The 18,222-nt window shown below is 42.6% G+C and overlaps 2 protein-coding genes across 2 annotated transcripts; both read right to left on the reverse strand.

Moving 5' to 3' along the window:
• Nucleotides 1-3,064: 3,064 nt before the first annotated feature.
• hnrnpl (heterogeneous nuclear ribonucleoprotein L) lies at nucleotides 3,065-12,834 on the reverse strand. The gene is made up of 14 exons (XM_058383701.1): nucleotides 12,672-12,834; nucleotides 11,869-11,987; nucleotides 10,790-11,027; nucleotides 10,612-10,699; nucleotides 10,355-10,449; nucleotides 10,145-10,217; nucleotides 6,359-6,394; nucleotides 5,973-6,041; nucleotides 4,945-5,207; nucleotides 4,478-4,599; nucleotides 3,939-4,140; nucleotides 3,774-3,831; nucleotides 3,452-3,547; nucleotides 3,065-3,343 (listed from the first exon to the last, which is right to left on the reverse strand). Exons 1-14 carry the CDS (start codon nucleotides 12,753-12,755, stop codon nucleotides 3,285-3,287), a joined length of 1,602 nt encoding a protein of 533 aa, XP_058239684.1. The 5' UTR covers nucleotides 12,756-12,834; the 3' UTR covers nucleotides 3,065-3,284.
• Nucleotides 12,835-12,992: 158 nt separating this feature from the next.
• kptn (kaptin (actin binding protein)) lies at nucleotides 12,993-17,932 on the reverse strand. Its single transcript, XM_058383703.1, has 12 exons — nucleotides 17,586-17,932; nucleotides 16,928-17,010; nucleotides 16,658-16,742; nucleotides 16,314-16,368; nucleotides 16,108-16,186; nucleotides 15,921-15,994; nucleotides 15,553-15,659; nucleotides 15,349-15,444; nucleotides 15,148-15,220; nucleotides 14,874-15,009; nucleotides 14,622-14,795; nucleotides 12,993-14,324 (listed from the first exon to the last, which is right to left on the reverse strand). The coding sequence occupies exons 1-12, from the start codon at nucleotides 17,794-17,796 to the stop codon at nucleotides 14,202-14,204; spliced, it is 1,296 nt and encodes a 431-aa protein (XP_058239686.1). The 5' UTR covers nucleotides 17,797-17,932; the 3' UTR covers nucleotides 12,993-14,201.
• Nucleotides 17,933-18,222: the final 290 nt, after the last annotated feature.

Consider the following 18,222-nt stretch of genomic DNA (forward strand, 5'->3'; position numbering starts at 1 on the left):
GATGATTTATCCAGTAATATTGTAAAGTAATATTCCATCCGGTAATCATTTAATTATATAATTCATCTGAGACACAGCCCATTGCAACATTGCAAGGTGGGGCCCATGTGGGCACCATATGGGTTTGTCCGCGGGTTACACATAGGCCCCGTTTAAATTAGCCCATATGAATCTTGAGAATTTCTGACAGAAACTTTAAATTATATTCATAATTGATCCTGATTCTCAATTCTAAAGCTAGCCTGATGGGATATTGTACCAGTTTCAGGTAAAGTTTATAAAATCTAATAATCTATAAAGCGCACGCGCACCCTCTGCAGTTTAAATTTAAACAGTAACGGTCGGGCACCAATAGGGCGCATGCAGCCGATTAAGCTAACTAGCTAGCCGTTTAGTTTTTTCCACACAGGCGATGATAAGACACAAAACTGGACAAAAAACGACGCGGAGATCAATTACTAGTATAACTTAATAAAACTAAATTACCTTTCAGGTAATTCAGGAGTTTAGGAGTCCTCCTTTTAATAGTAATAATCAGGTAAGTGTGTGTAAACAGTTATACTCATTAATGATTATAATTCATGTTTAGGATATACAGTGCATATATATAGAGAACAGAATTAGACATTTAGCTGTCCTTTTTTCCATCTCAAGCTTAAATACTGCACAAATTAACACTCGCTTTCTGAAGAATTGTGGCTATAGATTGTCCATATCGTAGTTGTTGAATATCGTGTGTGTGTGTGTGTGTTGTGTTACAGAAACCCGTGACCATGAGTAGTGTGCCAGTCAGAGGTCCCTGTTAAACAGCACTGCTGCCTATAGCATCAAATTGAAGTGGACAGGTCGGTCACATCGTACACGATCAAGTGTGTGTTTGTGTATATTGCTGTGACTATGCCTGCTTTTGCTTTGAACAGTGTGTATGGCAATCACCAGCAAGTTGCGTCAGCGTGGTCTTAGACTTTTGGACCCATGTACAACACTGATAACATTCTGATCAGTGCCAGGTGAAGTGAATTAGATTGAGTATCTCCTCATCATGGCACCTGTTAGTGGGTGGGATATACACTATATTGCCAAAAGTATTCGCTCACCTGCCTTGACTCGCATATGAACTTAAGTGACATCCCATTCCTAATCCATAGGGTTCAATATGACGTCGGTCCACCCTTTGCAGCTATAACAGCTTCAACTCTTCTGGGAAGGCTGTCCACAAGGTTTAGGAGTGTGTTTATGGGAATTTTTGACCATTCTTCCAGAAGCGCATTTGTGAGGTCACGCACTGATGTTGGACGAGAAGGTCTGGCTCTCAGTCTCCGCTCTAATTCATCCCAAAGGTGTTCTATCGGGTTGAGGTCAGGACTCTGTGCAGACCAGTCAAGTTCATCCACACCAGACTCTGTCATCCATGTCTTTATGGACCTTGCTTTGTGCACTGGTGCAGAGTCATGTTGGAAGAGGAAGGGGCCAGCTCCAAACTGTTCCCACAAAGTTGGGAGCATGGAATTGTCCAAAATGTCTTGGTATGCTGAAGCATTCAGAGTTCCTTTCACTGGAACTAAGGGGCCAAGTCCAGCTCCTGAAAAACAACCCCACACCATAATCCCCCCTCCACCAAACTTTACACTTGGCACAATGCAGTCAGACAAGTACCGTTCTGGCAACCGCCAAACCCAGACTCGTCCATCAGATTGCCAGATGGAGAAGCGTGATTCGTCACTCCAGAGAACGCGTCTCCACTGCTCTAGAGTCCAGTGGCGGCGTGCTTTACACCACTGCATCCGACGCTTTGCATTGCACTTGGTGATGTATGGCTTGGATGCAGCTGCTCGGCCATGGAAACCCATTCCATGAAGCTCTCTGCGCACTGTTCTTGAGCTAATCTGAAGGCCACATGAAGTTTGGAGGTCTGTAGCGATTGACTCTGCAGAAAGTTGGCGACCTCTTCGCACTATGCGCCTCAGCATCCGCTGACCCCGCTCCGTCAGTTTACGTGGCCTACCACTTCGTGGCTGAGTTGCTGTCGTTCCCAAACACTTCCACGTTCTTATAATACAGCTGACTGGAATATTTAGGAGCGAGGAAATTTCACGACTGGATTTGTTGCACAGGTGGCATCCTATCACAGTTCCACGCTGGAATTCACTGAGCTTCTTTCACAAATGTTTGTAAAAACAGTCTGCATGCCTAAAGGTGCTTGATTTTATACACCTGTGGCCATGGAAGTGATTGGAACACCTGATTCTGATTATTTGGATGGGTGAGCGAATACTTTTGGCAATATAGTGTATTAGGCAGCAAGTGAACATTTTGTCCTCAAAGTTGATATTAGATGCAGGAAGAAAAGAAAACGTCATTCATCAGACCAGGCCCCCTTCTTCCATTGCTCCGTGGTCCAGTTCTGATGCTCACGTGCTCATTGTTGGCATTTTCGGCGGTGCACAGGGGTCAGCGTGGGCACCCTGACTGGTCTACAGCTATGCAGTCCCATAAGCAACAAACTGTGATGCACTGGTCACCTTTCTATCAGAACCAGCATTAACCTCTTCAGCAGTTTGAGCAACAGTAGCTCATCTGTTAGATTGGATTACACGGGCCAGCCTTCACTCACTTCTCTCATGGTTATGGCTATTTGGTGCAAATAGCAGTGCTATTTGCACCAAAATAGCTATAGAAGTAAATAGCTATAGAAGTGGATCACTGTCCCAGTTCAAAATGTCTGCATCATTTTAGGTTCGATTTCTTTCATGCTTTTGACATAGGATATCGGCTCAAGTACAACCCATTGCACTATTTGAGGTTTTTTTTTTTTTTTACACAAGAGCTTAAAAATGTTAATTGAAATGTCCTGTGTAGTATTATGTCCAAATCATTTATCATTAGATTAAAAGTTATTTCAGCCAGAATATTTTATTTATAGGAAAAATAGCTAGTTAGCTAAACCACAAAAATGATGCTAATCAGTGTACCATCATGTAATCTTAATAGCTCTAACTCAAGCTTAGCAAGAAAGTTTCAGTCAGGAAATAAGCAGCCCAAGTGTAAATAAAGTTATTCCAACTGGGTTTAATAATGGCTTTTATTTAGAGAACAAAAACATCACTTTTGATTTATTTCTTAATTTGCCTTGGTATACAGGGCAGGAAAAAAGAGCTTATACAACAATAAAAAAAAATTAAAATAAAAAAAAATCATCACGTAGGAACACTATTTGTACTTAAAACAACAGAGAGCCATCTTGGGACACACTGTGAAGGAGGGGGTCAGAGGTCATCAAGGCTTTAGTTAGCATTCTGGGCCGTGGAGAAGCAGAGTTTCAGAGTGAAGGGGTACGGTCCAGCTAAAAGAAAATAAAGAGGAGAGTTTATACTTTCAGTCAAAACCATTTTCTTATGCAAGGAAAAAAAAAAAAAGCATGATGTGCAGCTCTTGTTTTGGGGATACGCACTTGGATTTTTCATTTGATAGTGGTTCATTACAGAGAGAGCTTCCATCGCATCGTTGATGCTCTCCCATTCCAACAGACCCGACGCACTCCTCTCACCTAAAGCAACACAATAAATTGATTGTAACCATGGTTACAGTCAAAGAAGAGTAAAAACTTTAGTGAAAGAACAGTTTTGTAGCATTGACATCCTAAACAAGAACATGGAAACCTGCTGAGTAGTGGATGTCACATTCCTCCAGATGGACACAAAATACACAGGTGAATATAGGGAAATGATGCAGCACACGTCAAATAAAACAGGTTTAAAAACACCAAGACTTACTTTTTCCTGTGAAAAGTTTGACACTGTTTGGGGGCTTGATGGCAAGCTCTTCAGAGATCTGCAGGGGGAACGATAACAGTTTAATCCACAATGTCTTTAATAATTTAATAAAACCAGAGAGGAAAAATAAGAGACACTAGGGATGGTCAACGACCATTTGGCTACCTGGGCGAAGATCTCTGTTGAGCTGTCCGGCTGCCCGTTAAAGAAGTGCAGGACGTTACTGGGCCTCTGGATGCGGTTCTTGGCTGCCTGTTCAGGGGTGCTGAAGCGGTTGTTCCTGCTGCCATGGAAATCCTTGAAGCTAGTACTGCCATCCTCCAGCTGGTATGACTGGCCAGGGATTATAGCCTGCTGTTTCGACACGCTGCACCACAGGAAACGGCACATTACATACACAGGATCGGTCTACTAATCTTAATCTATCCTATCAGTAGCAGAGTAATGGTAGAAACAGGGGAAGTTATCAGGCACAATAGCATACAAGAGCCTTTGCTTTAAAAAAACCAGCTCAGATTAGGGGTTCTCACCTGTTAGTGGGTGGGATATGTTAGGTGGGTCAAGGCTGTTTTGGCATCAAAAGGGGGACCAACACAATATTAGGCAGGTGGTCATAATGTTATAGTTATTCAAAACTTAGAACAGCACTGTTGTTAGGGAACAAAAAAAAAGGCTAAGCTTTTTCTAGATCAGTAGAAACATACCAAATGTTGAGTTTCTGTCCAAAGAGCATGGTGTGGTTGAGATGGGAGATAGCTCTCTCCACTGCGTAACAGTCCCCCATCTCCACCATTGCAGCACCAGGCTTACTCTTCATGAACTTCACCTGCACAAATGCAGCACATGTTAATTACTCTCAATTAACTGTCTAAAACTTAGGTCAAAACTACTTGGATATATAAACTAAGTCAAGCAAACTAATGCCAAAATCTTACATCTGCCATCTGATACTTGAGTCAAAATCCAGATATTGGCATTTATTTCATCGTGCCAGTGTGTGTGAAATGGATAGAAATTTCAATTTGATCTCTCAAACATCTAAAACTGATGATTAAATGTCATGTCAGCTTTTGTTTTTAATTAAGTTAAGAACAACTATTTCTATACTCAGCAACCGAAAAACTTCAGTGTGGAATTTAGTTTAAAAAGATGTCGGTATGAGGAAACTCACCCGCTCAACATTGCCATAAAGACAGAAGACGTTGAAAATGCGGTCTGCATTAATCTTGAAAGGGTCAAGACCGTAAACCATGATGACCGGAGAGTCTGCCTGAGCAGCGTAGTCGGGGGGAGGGCCGTGACCATACTGAGGGCCTCCGTAACGAGGTCCGCCACGGGTCCGGCCCAGAGGTGGCCCCATCCTCCGGCCCTCATAATGTGGAGGAGGAGGACCGTAAGTTTCGTCGTAGTGACCATAACCACTCTGGGGACCACCTACAGGAAACAATACAACAGAGGAAATGCAGATGGCACTGTGCTATTTTACACTTTAAAAAAAAAAAAAAAAAAAAAAGACCCACCTACTTTAATACTGCTGTATTCCAATAATCTTTTTAGCTGAAGCTAGCCAAGATATATTACCGTATCCTTTTTTCTAATCACATGCTAGTTCCTACAGATAGCTAAATGGAAACGGAGAATCATCCGCAAAATTGTTACTCAAATTAAAACTTTACACAATTTTTGGCAGACTTAAACTGGTAACATGTCTTTCCCCACTGTTTGCCCATTTACTCAATGGCATGACACGGGAGCAGAGATCAGAATTAACATGTCCCTCCCACCTCACAAACTTGTAAGACATCTATCTACTGATTTCCTTTAGTATGATGTTACAGTCTCATATAAAGTCAAGATAGCATGTCAGAGGTGCTCATACTTGGACTGGTCAATCACCGGCTGAGGTAAGAGCTTGTCTATTCACAGTGAATCAGATTGTAGACATATCCTTAAAGATCATACACGTATGCAAACAAGTGCGCTCTCAGAGTGTATGTCTTAAAAGGAAAATCATGCAACCCAAGTCACATTCATGTTGGCTGATCCTGATTAAAATCCTGAGTCAAATCAAGTACCATTATATCCTGGGTGATTTTGTGCAGAGCTCGGCCATGCGCAGCAGGTGCATCATTAAAGTTACCTTGTATTAAAGTGGGCGGGGCTAAGCAGTGTGAGTGTGTGTCAGTGATGGTGACTAACCATATTCGGGTGGGTGGTCTCCAAGCAGAGCTGGCTGCCTCTGGCGCTTGTTTGGATTTGTGGTGGGGTCTGACAGAGAGAACACACATACATACACACCAGAGCCAATCAGCTTGAAGGGCAGCACACAAGAACCAATCAGATTAACAGACTAAAAAAGGGAGGGGCTGTGCAGCTGTGACTGGCATGCAGGAGAGCCTATAACTGCATTAGCTGTAAACACCACATGGTGGGGCAACATCTAGATAAACACCATGGTAAATATGTTGAAAAGAAGATTATTGAGGTAAGAACATGGAGAGATGTTTGTTTATAGTTCAAACTAATTACCCATCCATACAGGTTTAGTTTAAAAAAAAATCTCAGACTCAAATCTCAAAACACACCTTGAGAACTGTTCCAATTGCCATCTGAATCAGCATCTGTACAGACACAGGTATACACACATCAGACATGCATAAAAAAAACCACAGGAAAAACAAACTTTACAGTAAATAAATAAGTGTAGCAGATCTAAAGATCTATTTATTTCCTGTACAACACTACCAATGTACCCACTGCACTTTTGCTGGTTACTGTTATTGAAAGCACTTGAACTGAAGGGCAAGCTAACTAGCTAAATACCCGAGAGGTTTTTATTTGGACACACGCTTCTTGTCACATGGCCAGACATCATACTAGCTTGCATTTGAAAATAATGACAGCTAAGGCAACCTTACAGTATCATAACTAGGTTCAGTAAACCCTATAAGGAATCTGTCCCATCTTCTCCAGCAATTGGGTTCATTTATGGTTGGCGTTTGGAAACTAACCACCAATATCCCCAAGATTTTTCTTATTTTCCCCAGTGTTTTTCCTCGGTTTAGTCATCTGCCGTTTCCCTCCAATGAGCCAGCTCAATATATAACAGTTACCAAGCGGTGAAGGTGAAGGCCAACATGTGCTTTATCCAAGACATGTGAAACCATCCAACCACACCTTCTTCTGGCGCTCATGTTGCAGCGCAGGGCACCATAACACACACTGAGGAAAGCACCATCTGCCCTCTTATACATGAGCTCCTAGACCCCCATTACTGGCTACGGTCACTATGATTTACTGCTCCAATGCACCAAAAACATGAAGTGCAATTGCTCTACAAGAACGTCAACTGGAACCACCAGTTGATAGTCATCTTTTTATGGACCATGGGACCAACAAGAACAATGAGCAAACATTTACTGATTAAAAAGCACAAATAATTTGGATTCCGGTAGTTATCAAGGTCATTATTCAAACTGATTCTTGCCTTGTTCATTTTAACAAGGACCAACACGTTTCTTGAAAGCCTATGTGAAGGGAGTTAATGAAAATCAAGACTGCACCTTTTTTTTTAGTGTGTAGAATGGGAATAATCTTTATTTGAGGCATTAAAAAGGTCTTTCAGCAGGCACACCAAGCATGGCTAGCAACGGGTTTAAAAGGGGCAACTCATGCTGTATGCAAGCTGCCAGGGCTGAAAGGCCACACAACTGGCACGATTCAGCAAGTCAGGGTGTTTTGACGGCGGTACTTACTTACAGTGATATGAGAATCCAAGGTGTTACTGGTTGAACGAGAGATGCTTTGCCCGTAAACCTGTTCCTTCAACCCAAAGATTCGATTCCCAGGCATCGGCTTTCGTTCTCCATTGTGCTTTACTTAGACTTCCAAGTGCTTTGAGGCTGCCTTGAGTGGTTACCAGGCACACACACAGTGCTTACCGTTCAGATGGAGGGGCTGCAGACACAGCGGCGGTTTTGAGGACAGACGCCACTGTAGCGGCCAAGCTAATCCGAACCTGTGTCACACGGAAGGCGTAACAGCAGTCAGAACACGAATCGCCGCTCTCAGGGTGAAAGAGTTAGCAAAGAGAGGGAGGTGAGAGAGAGGAGAAAGAGAGACAGAGAAGGACCTGATTCCTCAAAGAGTGAGAGGGCTTAAGGAAGGATGACGAGGCTCTAGCTACATGTTCGGTGCTCGTGTCTTCATGTACACTTCAGTGATCCTTTCCATGTGCTGTAAATGTAGTGTTGGCCGCAGTGATGTCCCGGTGGCTTACTGTGATGCTTGATGTGTTGTCATGACGATGTTGAAGCTTGACGTGCACTATGTCTGTGCGGTGACTACGACAAATTGAACTAGAGGGTGTGACGTCGTGACATGCGGTTCATGGCATCTATAGAGAAAAATCTGCTCGGTGTGGTGAGCAATGACGATCTCGACTTGTCGGCATGGGTAGTGTCTGCTTGTAGCATTAGTATCGTGGTGATCCTGACGTAAATGTGCACTGATGATCCTGGGGTGGGGGTGTGTCGTCCTGCCATGTTGTGACGATCTCTGTGTGGTGTGGCAACAGTCTTGGACTCTGTGTGCTGTTGTGGTAATGTGAGCTCAGCGTGCCATGGCAAAGCTCTGACCCTGGTGATGTTGAAATCTTGGAAGTGGAATGGCAATGTCTGCTCAGAACTCAAAAAAATGTGGCGTGACGATAGCAAAAATAAAAATAAAAAAATAGCCCGCACACCAAAGAAACAAGACATTAAGACAGCAAACAGGGAATAAACACAAGGTATGATCCTCCCACCTCTTCTTACAATCTGTCTTAGTGTCTGCATGTCATGTTTGCCGCTTGACTTGTGGTGATGTGTTAAGGGGGAAAAAATCTTCTGTGACTGGCAGCAATTTATTTGCCAAGAAAAAGACCATCCCCCAGATACGGTGCTAAATCAGAGCGGGTAGTCGTCTTGTCGAGGAGATGAAACATGTCACCTGTTCTGAAGTGTTCCTGTTCCATGTGATGTTTGACGTTTAAGATGTGTCTCCATGTGATTATTCCAGAGTGTTTGAAGAGTAGCATGTTTGGTGTGTTTTCTGTAGAATGCTCATTTTGGGGTATATGAATGCCGCTTGAAAAATGTCCTGTGTGTTTTGTATTGTAGGCAAAATGACCGAAATGTTTCGCAGGCACTAGTGATACTCATTTCCTTGCTTACTAAATCACAATGAAACTGTTGAAAATGCTCAAATTACTAGCTTCACTAACTAAATGAAACAATAGAAAAATATATTTTTTTAAAGTCAGGCTTACTGGAGTTCACTACTCATCCAAGGGGCTTAGTTAGTTCTACTAACACCTCAAAATACAAACTAGAATGGAAGACTACTCCAAGGTGATGACGGAGCTGAAACTTGCATTTAAATACACATGCATATGAAATGAGCGACAGGAAACGCCCGTTTGGAAAGAGGTGCGAATGGGACGCTCGTTATCAACTCACCACCTTCACTGCAAATTCACACCTCTGGGAATTCAATGGCCATCATGTGGCCTGGAGTTTCACTAAAACCATTTTCACACCATTCTACAGAACTGATGAAGCCCCTCAGATGAATAGAAGCCATTTCTACCAATAAGTTCTGTGACCTGAACGACTGAAACCCTTCATCCAGCAGCCTGTATAGACCATTGTAGCCAAAAAAATACACACACACACGACAATGCCATTTTCCTTAAACAAAACCCATGACCTAGCTTTTCTCTCTTCATTTTGGATCTAGAGGGAGCAACAAGCTCCAGCACCCACCCAGTTTTTCTTTACTTTTGGATCAGGCAGCAGTTTAAACCAATCATGAAACTTGAACTATAAAGTAATCAATTTGTAGCAACAATCTTTATATGAAAGCTCTGTATAAACTGATAAAACAAAGGACCAGTTAGCATGCTTACATTAGCATAAAACTAAGTGGTCCTTTGTCTAATTAGCATTTCAGAAAGAAGTTTGCTTTTAAGACCAACAAATTTATAAGATAAAAGTCTCCACCATGTTGTGTGCTCTGGGTGCAGTGCCATGCGGAGTGACTAACAGTGAGCGAGGGAAGGGAGGGTTCCTCTACCGAGTGCGACGCATGCTTGTGTGTTTTTCGACACGACACGGGTGACATGCGAACCGGTGGTGAAAAGAAGAGGCTACATCATGTGTCAGCTTGTGTGTACCAGCTCGAACCGAACGACTGTGTGCGCACGCCTGTGCATGAAAAAAAATGGACTGAAATGACACCACTGTGAAGTGACCTTTTGTGAATTCCACAGTGATGTCACTACAGGAAGTTTAACCACATAACTATCGCCGGGATCAGTGCATGTGCTTTACCTTGGCCACTCAGACTTGGGTTGGTGTAATCCCAAGTGTCCTGATCATTCTTGAACACGTTAAGTCGAGTCGGCTGCGGGGAGAGGGAAAAAACCTTCAGTAGAGACTCGACTGGGAGGCGTGGCCTCAAGTGGAATTGTGGATTAAAATAATTTGTCTGTCAATATAACTATAGATTAGTGTACACAGGGTGAATGCGGAATCACTGACCTTGGCATACTCGATCTTGAGGGTGCAGCAGCCGGAGTAGATATCGGCTCCATTGAGTGATGCTTTTGCTCTTTGAGCACTTTGGACTGAATCAAATGTGAGCAAGTTAAGGAAATAACAGTCTGCCTTTGCGGAACAGAGCGAAGAAAAACATTAAACCAATGCCCCACCATACAGAACATTATAATATAACAAGATTATAAACTGTTCTAGAAATGGCATGAATCATGGGACACTTCAATCCGTTTATGAAGGATATTCCACCATGGCCTGGACGCCGTTCTTCCTGAAGATCACAATCCTCTGCACAGGGCCGCAGTTATTACAGATGGTATACAACACGTCCTGCAAAACAGCCAGTAAGACATTTAGATACCATTTTCTCATCAGGGCATGCACATTCTAACTACCAGTGGGCATGTTAGGGAATGTTACCGTGGTAATAGGGTAGATGGGGTTCATGATGGTGAAGAGCAGGATGTTGTTAACACTGGGGGCGTCACCCGAGTCCCCGGGTCGAGAGATTTTCTGGCTGGTGGAATAGTTGATATAGCAGGGACGACCAGCAATGTACACCTGGTTGTCATTGGCATACGTCACAGCATTGCATGAGCCGCCCATGTCCTCATACTCCACCAGGGCCTGACGCTTGTTCGGCATCAGCACCACATAGCTAACACACACACATGCACAAATAGTCACAAACAGGAAAGAACAGGTCTTGTGCATGAATTATAACAAACATTACATTAACTGTAATAAACATTACGTACACTGCATCACCAAAAGTTTTGGGACACCCCTCCAAATCATTGAGTTCAGGTGTTGTTTCTGAGGGGTTGGGCTGCCCTCCTAGTTCCAGTGAAAGGAACTCTTCATGCTTCAGCGTACCAGGGCATTTTGGACAATTTCATGCTCCCAACTTTTCTGTCCCAACATGACCACACACCAGTGCACAAAGCATGAAGTCCATAAAGACATGGAAGAGCGAGTTTGGTGTGGAGGAACTTGACTGGCCTGACCTTAACTCGATAGAACGCCTTTGGGATAAATTAGAATGGAGACCACAAGCCAGGTCTTCTCAACCAACACCACTGCCTGACCTCACAAATGCGCTTCTAGAGAAAAATTCCCAGAAACACTCCTAAACCTTGTGGAAAGCCTTCCCAGACGAGTTGAAGCTGTTATAGCTGTAAAGAAAGGGCCAACTCCATATTACATTCATGTGAATGTAAATGCGGGCATCCCACTTTGGACAAGAAAGCCTGACCCGGAACTTTGTGCAGGGCAGTTAAGTTCCTCCACACCAAACTCACACATCCATGACCCTGCTTTGTGCACTGGAGCTCAGTCATGTTGTAAAATTGCCCAAAATGTCTTGGTAGGCCGAAGCACTGAGAGCTTCTTTCACTGGAACGAAGGGGCCGGGCCCAAGCCCTGAATGCAATGATTTGGAGGGGTGTCCCAAAACTTTTGGCAATGTAGTGTATGTGAAAGCACTGTGTGCGTCGTACCTGATGGTGCCGAACTCGCGCAGCGCCTCCACCAGGTCAGACTCGGTAATGCCGTCCACCAGACCCCTGATGTGCACCACCAGAGAGGGCAGGGGCTTATGAGGGTCCTCATAAACCTCCTAAACATAAACACACAGGTCAGAGGTCAAATACCGGTGAGTTTAAGAAACTGTAAGGATATTTACACAATACAAAATGTCAGGTACAATATGAGAGACATTTCAGGTCAATTTATTAGGAATTAAGGAGAACCTAGCAGCCAGGAAAATCAGCTAAAGACAGAAGCAATACATTATACGTGCAATCAGGGCTAATGACCTCAACCTTGTTTTTTTTTTTCACAAAACAAGCCTGCTTGAATTACATAATCTTGCTTTCTGGGTACAAAGATCTATTTCTAGTTGAGTTGTATAAATGTGTGTGTGTAAATGATCGTTAGCATCTAGCGGTCCATGCTGGCTTGCTAACGTGGCTTTAGGAACAATGAGCTGAGCGAAATCTCCTCCCACACGGAAAAGCCTTCAGCGAGCACAAAAAAAGACAAAAAAACACACACACACAAAAAGGATGCAGAATAGAAACAAACAACAAAAAAAGACACCGATTGATATATAAAATATAAAATGTGAACATATATTTTGCAAATATTCACCGCAGCTAATCGGCTAAACAAAAAAGAACAGCTAGCGTGTTAGCATGTCGACTAGCGGACGCACTTTCTCCTGTTACACAAAGCAGGATTTATTTATTTTTTGTCTTAAACCAAATGCAAAGCTGAGTCAGCGATTATAAAACACACATACCGTGGTCATTCCGTCGCTGTCCGTTTTTTGCCTTTTAGTGGCCCTTCCACCCTCACTATAGTAGCGACTCGTTGCGGCAGCCATCTTGTCCCGAATACAGCTTTTAAAATGGGAGCGGAAGGACGGCAGCTGCGGCGAGGACAAACTGCGAAGCGGAAAAATGAGACGAGGAACTGACTGCAAAAGCACAAAAGCCCAGGGGGCGGGGCCCGCCGCGTTTCGACTCCTCCCATGCGTCGTTTTCATTGGCTTGTAGTCAGAACTGTTCTGATACTAGATACAACACTGTAAAACATAAAAATAAAATATTCCTTCGAAATATTCAGTAAATATATTTTATTTCTGCAGCTATAAAAAAAAAACCCCACTATGTGCATTGAATACCATTTGAAATAGTACATTATATTGGCAAAAGTTTTGGGACACCCCTCCAAATCATTGAATTAATTAATTGAATTCATGGGGTTGGGCTTGACCTCTTAGTTCCAGTGAAAGGAACTCTTAATGCTTCAGCTTCATACCAAGACATTTTGGACAATTTCATGCTCTTTGTGGGAACAGTTTGGGGATGACCCCTTCCTGTTCCAACATGACTGTACACCAGTGACCAAAGCAAGGTCCATAAAGACATGGATAAGTGAGTTTGGTGTGGAGGAACTTGACTGGCCTGCACAGAGTCCTGACCTCAACCCCACAGAACACCTTTGGGATGAATTAGAGCAGAGACCTTCTCGTCCGACATCAGTGCCTGACCTCACAAACGCACTTCTAGAGGAACGGTCAAGAATTCCCATAAACACATTCCTAAACCTTGTGGAAAGCCTTCCCAGAAGAGTTGAAGCTGTTATAGCTGCAAAGGGCAGGACAACTCCATATTACATTCATGTGCAGGTAAAGGCAGACGTCCCAAAACTTTTGGAAATAAAGTGTACAATAAGTTTCAGTAGAGAATGATCAGTTATTTATTTGTGAAATTCCTGGAGTTATTGTTCATATATCATGTCGTTCACATGTGCAATATTATGATTTATAATATATCAAATTAATATAAGATACTGCTTAATAAAAAGGTTTGGGACACATGATGACAAGCTGCACACGATCAGATAGTTAATGCTGTTAGCTTATATCAGTGTTTCACTGGATGTGGAATCAACATGAAATGATTAGGAGAAAGCAAAGATGCAATAAAAAATGCCCTGTGGCTGTATGTTGTAGAGAGGATAGCAGCATTGTACTACACTTCATTCAACAATGATGTAAATATTAGATTGTAAACCAACTCGCAGTTGGCAGCCACCTGTCAGTGTTGTTTTGTCTACTTGCAGTGCATTGTGGGTAACACACAGTCCACAAGCCACTTATGATCACTCGCATAATGACAACAAACAATCACAGGGTCGAGTTCTAATGTTAATGTTAGTATTATTGTAGCGACTGTAGTGGCAAATCTGAAATGGCTGCCCACATCCCATAGTGCCATTGCAAGCGTGTACAGGAGGGTTTCAGGATGAAATGTTCCAGATGTGATCATTGTTCAGTCTGTTCAGAGTCTTTATTTGTAACTGGCTGGATTTCAGTGTCAGTAGAGAGCTTCGCCACTCTGTTGGCCAGTCGCTGCAGAACGAGATCAGCCGTGCTGCTGAGACTATGCTGTAGAGAGACACAGAGAGAAAGAAAAATATGAGGGATAAGTGAATCAGGCAGACTATTATTGTGGACAAAATACATTCAGTGTGAATAATAATAGAAAGGGGCCTAGAAAAGAACCGTGTGGCACACCATAAGGCACTATTTTAAAGAAAGTTTCTTTTTACTAACAAGCTATTAGCATGTTAAATATGAGAAATCAATGTAAAACAGCCAGTAAAACTGGTACACTCACTGTATATTTTATTTGTTTTTACTTAAAACAATTTGTTGTGAATTTCTGCATGAATTAACAGGGACCTGTAATATATGTAGTCCTTTTATGGTCAGAATGGCCAGCTCCTTCAATCCATCCCCAGTCAGGTCCAAGTAGATGATTGAGAGCAGGGGGCTCTTGAAGCTCCGCCTCCACATGAGCTGGAACCGCCCATCTGTGCTGTCTGTAGGCTGCTGGAATTTGTAGCAAAGCAGGTCCTGTGGAGGACAAATGCAAGCATTTATCCAGCGAGTGAGTGAGAGTGTGTGTGTGTGTGTGTGTGTGTGTGCGCGTACCTGTCCATACGTTCCCAGCAGCACCTCCAGCTGTCCGTCAAAGTCCAGGTCGATAAGGAGAGCACACAGCACAGCATCGCACTGATCACTGCCTGCTAAACACACTGCCCTGCTCACACCATACTGCTCTACATCTCTGACCACACACACACACACACTCAAGCTTCACATCATCTACACAACAACCTCCTAACACACATTCAGCAGCAGACCTGGACGATAATCAAGAATATCAGCTGATAGTTTAGGTTAAAAAAATACATCGGAGCCTCACCTGTAAACCACGGCCATCTCTATAGTGCTGCTCACCAACAGGTTATACTGTATTAAAGGATTCCTCTGATCTTCTGCACACACACATATATATACAAACGCATACACACACACACACACACACACAAGTGATCTTAAATATACCCTACAAACATGGCCAATTATACAGGACTATTACAAACACACACACACACAGACCCACCGGCTGGGTTGCTGTTCTGGGCCGCCACCTTCAGAGGGAAGAGTAATACTGTGGATATGGGACTGTCCTGCTGCAAACGCCAACTCTGGAGGATCTCTGGATGAACACACACACAGCAATGTGTGAACTGTACAAAAAAACTGTATTCAAATCTGTGTTTATATCATTGTATGTCATTTGTGTATGATTGTGTGTGTGTATTACCAGGTCCTCTCTGGTTGACGAGTGCGAGCCCCACACAGCCGCTCTGACAGCCAAAAGCCGTGAGCCGGTGACCACCATCAATACTTAAAACGTTCATCCACAACACACTACACACACACAGTTTGTGCCCCATTATTCGAAGGGGTAATGTACATACACTATATAACTATAGTTAATGTAAAAATTTAGCATAAAAAACTTTATTTAAATATTCCTTTAAATAAATCCATCTTGGAGTTGTGACCAAAAGAAACATCAGCTTGGACAGGACTGAAGTCATCAGACTTTATGATCACATCCCTTCTGCTGAGTGGGAATAAAAATCACATCTAAGAGCTTTTACAACTTTAGAGCAAGCAAACGCTCACTTGCTGGGCAGATCGGTCAGCTCGGGGAAGAAACGCTCGACTGGCTGCTCCTCAAACTGATGCAGAGAAGCATTCTGCCAGTCAGTGAGAGAGGGGGCGGGGTTATTCAACCAATCAGATGGAAACATTATTCTACAAATCAGTTCATGGCCTTTAGTAAGCAAGCAAACACACACAGAGAACCTACTTCTTTATAGAGGTGTATGCGCTGATCATGTCCACTGAGCAGGAATACTGTCTCTCTGTGACCCTCTTCATACTGCAGCCTGCACATCACGTACACACACACACACACTTTACTGTGCACACTCCAACACAGTACACTCAGCCTCCAGTTTGAACAAGGTAAAAACCTAAGTGTTCTAATACATAAACCTTAAAGTGGACACTCACTCAGTGTGATAGAGCTGGAAGGGAGTGAACTGCAGCTCCAGGTTCAGGCAGCTCTCTGTGAGGAACAAACACTATTAATCTTCACGCTTACATTTATTCAGCAGATGCTTTCAGCCTGAGTGACTTTATAAAATAAAATGTGTAATAAAACATTACTTTCAAAGCTTTAAAAATACGAGTGGGGGAGCTTCTGAATGCAGCCTTAAGCTCATGAGAATGCTGCTGTCCTCTTAGTCTGCAGTAACCTATCATAATATTTTAAAGTCTGGATAAATCAGGTGAAACTTCTACTACTACTACTAATAATAATAATAACATGAAGCATGTGTTGCTGTGTGACCTACGAGCGATGGACTCCAGGTTGAACTCTGACCCTGGCTCGTACTCACAATAGATATTCAGGAACGGTGTCGCTTTATCACCCGAGTCCTGAGAGAAAGAAAGAATGAAAAAATAACATAACAGAAAGCCTGTTATTTAACTCTGGTATTTGATCTAAAAAGTCTCTGATAACTAGCGCTTTTTTGTGTGTGTGTGTAGAGGAATAAATTTAAAGAACAAGACTGAAGAGCAGGACTGAATCGGTTGATAATCTCAAGAGTCTTGATGTTAACCTTAATGAAGGTGATTCCCACCACCAGGCCTCTGTTAGGGGCGGACTTGTTAAACGCATCGATGGACACAATCTCAGCATCGACTGTAAGGAAAAACACATACACACGTCTGTCAACGGAGAAATAAATCACTATTTATATTTAAGAAACTGTTTTGAAGATAAAGTATCAAAACACTTTAAAATAAAACTAATGAAGCCAAAAGTTAACGGACCCTTGACAGTGTGTTTATTGCTTCCAGACACCAAACACGGCTTGGTTGATAGCCATCTGATTTAAAGGGACATTTCTTTTTTTCTGGATAAAATACAGCTTTGAACACCAGGTGCTTCATATTTAGATTAATAAGGGAATCGATTCCAAAAAGAAGCTTTACCAGATTTTGCCAATTCATTGTATTCTTTGTGTAAATATAATTACATTTACAGCAGAACCTCTTTAAGTCTTCTTGGCAATCGTACTACAGGTAATATCAGTGTATTGTGTGCTTATTAATATGACATTATATTAGGAACCGACTCCCATGGCCTGAATCTGAAACCGAGTCGACTCCAGGAAACATAGGGATATTTGATTCAAGTTTCTTTGGAGTCGACTCTGTCGATTCCCAGACTTAATCGGGTACTATCAAAGCGTGAATATGAGTTAACGTTGTCACCTGGTATGTAAGTGAACTGCAACTCTTTAGCCACAGGTCGGATTTTTTGCTGCAGGTCTTGGTACCGAAAACAAACCACTTTTCCTTTAAGTGTCGCGGCCAGCAGCTCGTCTTCTCCCGCTTGGCACAGCCCGTATATGTTACTCTGTGACGGAAAGCGACTAAAACTGTCCTCTACAAACGGACACGAACCTTCAGCGTCTGGCAGCATGATAATAAATAAACTATACCATTACGATAATGTTAAATACGGTATGAATTCAAAACAATGTTAGTTTCGATTCACATTTCATATTGGCCCGGTTTCTTCCATGAGCTCCTCAGACACAAAACATCCGGTTTGGATGAGGTCGTTGAGAGTAAATTCGACCAATCAGCTGCATGGACGCGCTTGCAACCAATCGAATTCATTCGTATGACCTGACGTATACAGTCAGCGCCGAACACTAACGAACATGGGCGAAAACTGCCGAAAACTTTAATGAGTTCATGAGTAACATAATATTAAACATGCACATTCTTTGCAAAACAAACAAACAAAACTAGATATATTAGATTAAATGACTAAAAACCAATGGATAAACATAATATCAATATATATGTATCATAAATATGTATCATAATGTATCTTAATAAT

Source organism: Hemibagrus wyckioides, linkage group LG28 (genome assembly GCF_019097595.1).
Source record: "Hemibagrus wyckioides isolate EC202008001 linkage group LG28, SWU_Hwy_1.0, whole genome shotgun sequence".
NCBI classification, from domain to species: domain Eukaryota; kingdom Metazoa; phylum Chordata; class Actinopteri; order Siluriformes; family Bagridae; genus Hemibagrus; species Hemibagrus wyckioides.

What these genes read in the sequence shown, in the direction of transcription:
- hnrnpl (XM_058383701.1), bottom strand. Translation starts at nt 12,755, where the DNA reads ATGGCTGCCGCAACGAGTCGCTACTATAGTGAGGGTGGAAGGGCCACT. An exon ending in CGCGAGTTCGGCACCATCAG is followed by an intron (nt 11,028 to 11,868) that starts GTACGACGCACA and finishes TGTGTGTGTTAG; the next exon opens with CTATGTGGTGCTGATGCCGA. An exon ending in CCATCTACCCTATTACCACG is followed by an intron (nt 10,700 to 10,789) that starts GTAACATTCCCT and finishes GCTGTTTTGCAG; the next exon opens with GACGTGTTGTATACCATCTG.
- kptn (XM_058383703.1), bottom strand. Translation starts at nt 17,796, where the DNA reads ATGCTGCCAGACGCTGAAGGTTCGTGTCCGTTTGTAGAGGACAGTTTT. An exon ending in CAACCTGGAGTCCATCGCTC is followed by an intron (nt 16,369 to 16,657) that starts GTAGGTCACACA and finishes TGTTCCTCACAG; the next exon opens with AGAGCTGCCTGAACCTGGAG. An exon ending in GCATACACCTCTATAAAGAA is followed by an intron (nt 15,995 to 16,107) that starts GTAGGTTCTCTG and finishes ACTGACTGGCAG; the next exon opens with AATGCTTCTCTGCATCAGTT.